This window comes from Lotus japonicus, chromosome 4 (genome assembly GCF_012489685.1).
Source record: "Lotus japonicus ecotype B-129 chromosome 4, LjGifu_v1.2".
Lineage (NCBI taxonomy): Eukaryota > Viridiplantae > Streptophyta > Magnoliopsida > Fabales > Fabaceae > Lotus > Lotus japonicus.
The window spans coordinates 11,536,075-11,544,700 of NC_080044.1; the positions used below are offsets into that span (position 1 = coordinate 11,536,075).

The 8,626-nt window shown below is 40.9% G+C and overlaps 2 protein-coding genes across 2 annotated transcripts; both read right to left on the reverse strand.

Moving 5' to 3' along the window:
• On the reverse strand, nucleotides 1–1,014 carry LOC130712288 (uncharacterized). The gene is made up of 2 exons (XM_057562127.1): nucleotides 353–1,014; nucleotides 1–244 (listed from the first exon to the last, which is right to left on the reverse strand). Exons 1-2 carry the CDS (start codon nucleotides 1,012–1,014, stop codon nucleotides 1–3), a joined length of 906 nt encoding a protein of 301 aa, XP_057418110.1.
• A 7,210-nt stretch (nucleotides 1,015–8,224) lies between these two features.
• On the reverse strand, nucleotides 8,225–8,626 carry LOC130712289 (uncharacterized). Its single transcript, XM_057562128.1, has one exon. The coding sequence runs from the start codon at nucleotides 8,624–8,626 to the stop codon at nucleotides 8,225–8,227; it is 402 nt and encodes a 133-aa protein (XP_057418111.1).

An 8,626-nucleotide genomic window follows, 5' to 3' on the forward strand; every position in this document is an offset into this window, starting at 1 on the left:
TTATGCCGTCACTGTTTTACGCAAATTGATCTCCTCCTCAGATAGCCCCAACTCCTCCTCCTTACTATCCAGATCATTAATTTGTAAAATTGTTGCCTCCCTCCTGGTTCTCAAATCCCTAAACACTTCCCTGTTCCAGCTCTTCAATTTTACTTTCAGTCCCTTCAATTTTTCTTTAAGTCTGTAAGCGCCCCACCCTGTAATTTGGTTCTCCTCCCACGTTTTTTGCACAAAACTGTCAAATCTGGAATCATTCATCCAGCAGTTAAGTACTCGAAAGGGCTTCGGTCCCCAATCTTGGTAGTTGGATCAGAGCAGCAGCGCACAGTGGTCTGAAATGTCTCTGTTCAACCCAATCTGCGCAGAATGAGGCCAATTTGCTAGCCACTCAGGGGATAACAGGAAACGATCAATTCGACTTTGGGCTTGCCCGTTGGGCCTGTACCATGTATACTTTCTGCCTGACAAGGGAAGGTCCAGCAACTCCATCTCCTCAATGAATCTATTGAACTCTGCAATGTCCCTTCGCTGAGAGCCAATGTTTGTCGCCACTCCCCTTCGTTCCTCCTCTGCCCGTACTGAGTTGAAATCACCACCCAAACACCAGAGGGATATTGGGCTTCGATTTTTCCATTCTACTAGTTCTCTCCACATGGCCCTTTTCTCCTCCAACCTGCAAGAAGAATAAATATTAACAATTGCAGAGGTTTCTGACATGTCCCCCCATGTTCCCACCAAGCCTATGAATCCATGCCCAAGCACACACTCCAATAGATGAAAAGTGTCTCTCTTCCAAATGCAGAGAAGACCACCTCCTTTATTAACAACTGGTAATGCTTTCCATTCCAACTCCGAGTCCCTCCACATTTGTGTACAATCGCCCACATCCACTGATTCCAACTTTGTCTCTTGAACACACATCATATCAATTTGTTCTTTGACCAATAGTTCTCTAATTATTCTCCTCTTGGCACTACTGCCCAGTCCTCTCACATTATATGACACAATCTTCATAATAAATTATTTGCGTCCTCGTTTGGTTCAGAACCAATCTGCTCCATAGCCCCTGGAGCATCCCTATTTTCCAATTCAACTAATCTTCTAATGATCTCTTCTTCATTACCTCTCACTGTGACCCCAATCTCTTTTCCCAGTAGTAATATCTTTTTTTCCTCTGCCTCAATACCCCTTAGCCATACTGACTGATTGTTAGTTCTCGCCCCTGTTGCTGACGAGGAATTACAAGGGGAGAATAGAAAGTGTATGTACCTTCTTCTCTCTGAAGTTGTCGATAGACTCCTCACAGCCCCAGAAGGCTCTAGTGCAACCCCCATCCCAACGCCTTCACCTCTTGAACCCGACACGCTCTGGGACCATCGGAGAAGTCGGAATTGGTTGCTCATTGTAACGCCCCAATTTCTTAACTGAGGAATCACATTAAGTAACCTAACAAAGTCTAAGGACTATTCTGCAATCCCTAAAAACCAAGGGTATATTTTTTTAAAATGACTAAATACCATAGGGTTGGAAACATTACATAACTTTATTTAAATAACCTGTTTCCCGACATAATAATGTACATAACATAGAGTAGTTCACAACACCATAAACGGGGTTCCAAAATAAGTACGCTCACTTAGACAAGTGGCGAAGATAAGGTTTAAACAACAGAGTTTTCAGATGGAGAAAGAAACTCAGACATAGTCCACCAAAAAGGGAGAAGCAACTGCTTCATCCACCTTTACTCGACCGCCCACAGTCACGGTCTCCAACTCGAACAACTAAGCTTCTGCGGAAGGCTCTCCATCGCCTAATAGCGTTAAGCGCCCAAACAACAAGTAGCAAATAGAAAAGGTTAACTCCATGCAATTACCACATAATAAAAAGAAAAGCATGTTATTCAAATCTAATACATGCCATGGTAAGTAAGCTACCAATTTAATTCAGGATAGATGACAACCCATCCTATCGATCATGAAATCGAATCATATATTTAACAGAATTAAACATATCAGCAAAATCAACGATATGGTTTTAAAACAGATACCAACAAAACTTAACAACATAAACTAACTCAGGAATCAATGACTTAACAACATAGGTTAATTCAGATAACAATAACTTCAACAATATAACATCAAATCAGATATCAACAATCCTCAACAATATAACGACAAATCAGATATCAATAATCCTCAACAATATAACAACAAATCAGATATCAATAATCCTAAAAAATATAACAACCAATCAGATATCAATAATCCTCAACAATATAACATCAAATCAGATATCAATAATCCTTAACAATATAACATCAAATCAGGTATCGACAATCCTCAACAATATCGATCAAACAATAACGTCTCACAAGACGAGACAGTCTTGTGAAAATATCCACTCCACTGTCACTAAGTAACGCCTCGAAGGACGGGATAGTCATGTGAAAATATCCACTCCACTACCACTTGATAACGCCTCGAAGGACGGGACAGTCATGTGAAAACATCCACTCCACTGCCACTTCAAGCAAGTCAAAACATCTCATCCAAAAACAAGCCTCGAAAACCAAAAATCATACTGATATTTCTTTGAAGAATTAGAAGATTCAGCGGGAAGATTATCGTGTCTAAAATACGTTGGAATCAGTAGGAAAAATCGGAATCGCGAAATTTTCATTTTTCCGCATTTTTCATTTCCTATATATAGTTTGAAAAATGAAAAAAAAAAACATCACAAACCCACGCACACGACCGTGAGCTTCTTGGAGGAAAGGAGGAGATTTGATTTTTGCCAATTCTTGACCGATCGTCGTTCTGTTCGTTGCTACGCGTAGGCCTCGAGGTACTTATGCTTTTCCTTACCTCTGATCATAAATTCTGTCGCTTTTCTCTATGTTTTTCTGTGCTCAAAGTTTTGAGCTTTTTGTAAAACTGTCCAAATAACTTGATTTTAGTGTCTAAACTTATTCCCTACGTGCCCCTGAGCATGTTTAGCGGATTACATTTTGCCGAATGTCGCCGAAAGACCGCCAAGTTTCAATTCTGCTCAAAAACCCATTTTTATGCTGAGGTTCCGCTTTTTGAATCAAAAACTCCCGACTGAGCTTAGCGTTAGTAGGATTAGTCGTCATAATCGTCGTTGGTGTCGACCCCATCTAATTTGTTTTTCAAAATTCTGATTTTGAGTTTCCGAGTTAAAAATATTGACCAAAATACCCCTGCGACAGTTTTCGATCCGATAATTTTTCTGAGAGTTTCCCTGGCCTAGATATCGCCTAAGAATACCTAGGAATTGATTTAGATCGAAGAAAAAGTTCGGAAACCCTATTTTCCATAGTGGCCGAAACCTATTTGCTTGGGTACCGTGTCCAAAAATAATTTTTGGGTCTCTATGACCTGAGCCATTGCGTAGCTCTTTCAATTGTCGAAATTTTGATGCCGGTTTCGTGTCATTCCGAGTTCTGTAGCTCGAGTTATGCTCGTTTTAGCGAACGAAGTCTCCGCTGTCAATTTGTGCCTAAATAGGAACTCTGAAGCTTTAGAGGCTTTCTTTACGATTTCGATTAGTATTAGTAGATCGTGTTACTCCTAGTGAAGCTTGTGTTGATGAATGTGTTTTCTTTGTTCTAGGTTCGCAATTTCCATGCCCAACTTCTACTCACTCAGGTAAGGGTAACTCAGTTTTAGAGTGTCTTTGAGTCTTGCATGCTTTTATCGCACTGCCTGTGTTTGAGATGAAGATGTTTATATTGATTGGCAGATGATTATGATTATTATGCTTGTTTATGTTGACTGTTTCTGAGGCTTGTGCCAAATGTTTTCTGAAGGCTTCGGCCGAGTAAACTTATTGAGACGTGTGTCTCCGTTTTCTGAGAGGCTTCGGCCGTTTACTGGTTTCTGTCATTGAACTGAGTTGGTATGAAATTGAATTGAGTTATGTTCGTTGATAATAGGAATAACATGTGGTTACTCCGAATAAATCATTGGTTTGGGCATTGTTGTTGATTGACTTGGCATATAGGGCTTGGTCTTTAAGTGGCGATGAGGTGGGGTGTGGTCCCGCGTGATTGTCCCGTCTTTCGAGGCGTTATAAAGTGGCGATGAGGTGGGGTGTGGTCCCGCGTGATGGTCCCATCTTGTGAGATGTTCTAAAGTGGCGATGAGGTGGGGTGTGGTCCCGCGTGATTGTCCCATCTTGTGAGATGTTCTAAAGTGGCGATGAGGTGGGGTGTGGTCCCGCGTGATTGTCCCGTCTTGCGAGACGTTATTGATCGATCCATTTTGGTAGCAGCATGTAGTTGCATTATAGGGAACTAACACCTGACCCTATGTTGTTGGATTTTAGTTATTAGTTTATTGATATCTGATTTGATGATATGCTGTTGAGGTTATTATTATCTGAGTTAATCTATGTTAAGTTGTTGATATATGAGTTTAGTTATATTGCTGGTTTTGTTGATATCTGGATTAACTTAAGTTGCTAGTTTATTTACCATGATAGGTAATTAAATTTGAATAGCATGATTTTTCTCTTTTATACATGGTAATTGCATGGAGTTAACCCTTTCTATTTGCTACTTGTTGTTTGGGCGCTTAACGCTATTAGGCGATGGAGAGCCTTCCGCTGAAGTTTAGTTGTTCGAGTTGGAGATCGTGACCGTGGGCGGTCGAGTAAAGGTGGTTGAAGAAGTTGCTGCTTTCTTTTTGGAGGACTATGTCTGAGTTTCTTTCTCCATCTGAAAACTCTGTTGTTTAAACCTTATTTCGCCACTGTTTAAGTGTGCGCACTTATTTTGGAAACTGGTTTCTGATATTGTAAGACACTATTATTATATGTCGGGAACGGGTTGTTTAATTAAGACTATGTTATGTATTAAACTGTGTTTAGTTGTTTTGAAAAGAAGAAAAAAATTATCGTGTTTTCTTAGGATTACGAAATAGTCCTTAGACTTTGTTAGGTTACTAATGTGACTCCTCAGTTGAGAAATTGGGGCGTTACACAAACAACAATCTCAAATTCAATAATCAAATCAACATAACCACATGTTATTCATATTATCAACCAACATAAATCAATTCAATTACATACCAACTCAGTTCAATGACAGAAACCAGTAAACGGTCGAAGCCTCTCAGAAAACGGAGACACACGTCTCAATAAGTTCACTCGGCCGAAGTCTCCAAAAAACATTTTCCTAGTTCAGCACAATAATCATAATCCAATGCCAATCAATATAAACATCTTCATCTCAAACGCAGACGGTGCGATGAATACATGCAAGACTCAAAGACACTCTAAAACCGAGTTAACCTTACCTTCGTGAGTAGAAGTTGTGCATGGAAGTTGCGAACCTAGAACAAGGAAACACAATCATCAACACAAGACCTACTAGAAGTAATCAATCTAATAACACTAATCGAAACCGGAAAGAAAGCTTTTAAAGCTTCAGAGTTCCTATTTAAGCACGAATTGACAACAGAACTTCATTTGCTAAAACGCGCATAACTTGAGCTACAGAACTCGGATGACACGAAACCAAAGCCAAAATTTCGACAATTGAAAGAGCTACGCTATAGCTCAGGCCATACATACCCAAAAATTATTTTTGGACACGGTACCTTAACAAACAGTTTTCGGCCACTTTAGAAAATAGGGTTTCCAAACTTTTTCTTCGATCTAAATCAATTCCTAGGTATTCTGAGGCGATATCTAGGCCAGGGAAACTCTCAGAAAAATTATCGGATCGAAAACTAGAACAGGGGTATTTTGGTCAAGATTTTTAGCTCGGAAACTCAAAGTCGGAATTTCGAAAAATAAATTGGATGAGGTCGATACCCACGACGTTTATGACAACTATTCCTACTGACGCTAAGCTCAGTCGAGAGTTTTTTATTCAAAAAGCAGAACCTCAGCATAAAATGGGTATTTTGAGCAGAATTGAAGTTCTGCAGCGATTCGACGAGATTCGGCGAAATGTAATCCGCTAAACATGCTCTTGGACATGCAGGGAATAAGTTTAGACAGAGAAATCAAGTTATTTGGACAATTTTACAAAAAGCTCAAAACTTTGAGCACAGAAAGACATAGAGAAAAGCGACAGAATTTACGATCAGAGGTAAGGAAAAACATCAGTACCTCGAGGCCTACATATAGCAACTGTCAGTGCGACGATCAGTCAAGGATTGCAAAAAGCTCTTCTCCCTCTTCTCCTCAAGCTCACCCACGACCAAAGCATGGAAAAAGATGAAGATATTTCAAATTTTGGCTATTTATAGATTGGTCAAAAACGCGGCAAAACAAATATTTCCCGATTCCGATTTTTCCTGTGCAATACTCCGTGAATTCTGAGTGGGTTTCCGATGTCAACTTTCCAGAACTTGAATCAAGGTTTTGGAATAAATGAAATGATCCAAAAAGCGGTATGAAATAATTCAACCCGAAAAACTACTTTTGCAGCGAATTTCAGATGCAAATACTTCCTTCTGAAGAAAGATTGGAAACATCGAAAGAAATGGGTGTACGCGTGTGGAATCTTCATTTGAAGCTCCGAATAGAAAAAGTCTTCATCGATTGTTTACTTAAAGGTTCTTGAGCTATCAGGGATTCAGTTTCGGCAAACTTCCGAGAATTGAAATCGGTCGTTCGTACAGTCCAGGGTTTCGTGTCGAAACACTTGTCAAGGAAAGGAATAAGAGAAATTCTTATATTCCTCTGAATATTTTTGAATATCGTTTCTACAGTGCTTTAAGAGCAAATTAGCTATTTACTAACGTTTTCGCCCTAAGGCGGAAGTGAATGAAACTCGTGCTATAACTTATAGCGACTATATAACTATTCTTAACCATTTCCTGAACTTTCTTCTTCATAACGCTAATCCAAACATTAAACACGAGTCAAGTTCCTCTCACGCTTACACATAATCCTATGAGTGAGTTGAAAATTAATTATTTATTTAATTCTAAAATCTTGGGTCTTACACTCATCAATGAAGGGTTCTGTTGCAATTGCCTTGAGGACCCAATTGGATGTGTATTCAGGTCTGGCTTTCTCCTTTCCTCACTAGCCAAACGCGATTCATCCACAGCGTTATGGTCTCTCTCAGGTCTTTGATTATCATCATCGACTGGTTCCTGTATATTGTTTTTATCCACCTGCTTCTCATCTTGGGGCTCCCCACCCGGAATCGGATCCATATTGAACAAGCCCAAGCCCACATCAGCATTTTGAATTGTCAACGGAATGTTTGGCCCAACCTCCTCTTGAGTTGTCAAGATATTAACTGTCCCAGCCTCATGTTCATTACCCATGTTGCCCTCCAGTTGGGCCTCAGGTGGGTCCATCACATTTGCATTAGGAGCATTATTTGTAGGGTCCACCGCCTCCAATCTAATACCCAAGATTCCATCAATCATTGATTCCCCCATAATTGGCCCCTCGTTACTCACTACAGGAGTTACCACGCCGTCATTGGAACCTGGGTTGTTACTTGCACCAATGGAGCAATTAATGCCACCATCATTATTCCCGTCCAGACCTTCATTCTCAACCGGCCACACTGCTTCATCTTCCCCGATTGATCCCTCCTCCTCCGGAGAGATTGTTCCTGCGTTCAGCGACCAACCAGACGCAATTTCATCATCTTCCTCACTCAATTCCTCAAATCGACAGCAATTGGTGCACTTTGCTGGGCCCATCTCCTCAATAATTCTTATTGTGTAAGTTGTATCACCAATCCTGATCTTCCTTGCCACAGAGATGAATTCCAGGGACGTTGTTCTAACCTGAAGTCTGGCAAATTCCAAGACAGAGAATGAGTTGGTAGTCTCATCGATCATTATAAGATCACCCACTGGTAAAACAATGTTTCTAAAGCACTCCATCGTCCATAGGTGCAGTGGTATACCGGTGCATCGAACCCAGACCACCCAGTTTATCGGTGCAATCTCCTTCGACCAGGGTTGGACGCAACTCAGAAACTCCTCAATCCACCCCTTGGCACCCGCAAGAGCTTCCTCCAAGTTCAGCTCGTCCGGGCCCGATATCAGGACCTTGTCATCCCCCATATAGCGCACACGAATCGTATTATGCCCTTCAAGCATGAAGGCATCCTGCAACATTGGAATCAATTCCAAATTGCTTATGACTCCCACCATGCTTCTACTAATCCACTCCTCAACTGGAGGAATCTCCGGACCACACCATATTTCAGTGCTCGCCATCTTCAGATTCGACTCCACTTTCCCCCTCTTTCACCATCCACTTTTCCAGCGATCCTCTTTCTCCCTTGTGCCCCCGTTTTCACCGTTTGAGCATATGAGTGGTTATATGTTCTTCCTGTGTTGTAATGTTGTTTAGGTCCTTGCTCCTTGGTCTCTCTTTTTTGTTCCGTCTCGGGTCTATGATATGCTTTTACCACCTTCATGTTGTTTTCCTTGGAATACCTGGCCAAATTTACATGCACCTTCTCTATCCCAATCACAATTTGGTTCAGTCTCAGCTCCAAGTACTTAACATCCTTGATATCCTTGAAGTGAACGAAGCCAAACCTCAAGCCCTCCTTGGTTCTCGTAGCTGGGATGTAAATCTCCCAAACCTTTTCATATCTCCGGAAAATTCTCCACAT

Bases quoted from the DNA above. Each gene is read 5' to 3' on its own strand.
- LOC130712288 (XM_057562127.1), bottom strand. From the start codon at position 1,014: ATGAAGATTGTGTCATATAATGTGAGAGGACTGGGCAGTAGTGCCAAG. The intron at 245-352 runs GTTGAACAGAGA...GAATGATTCCAG, and splicing joins CCTCATTCTGCGCAGATTGG to ATTTGACAGTTTTGTGCAAA.
- LOC130712289 (XM_057562128.1), bottom strand. From the start codon at position 8,626: ATGTGGAGAATTTTCCGGAGATATGAAAAGGTTTGGGAGATTTACATC.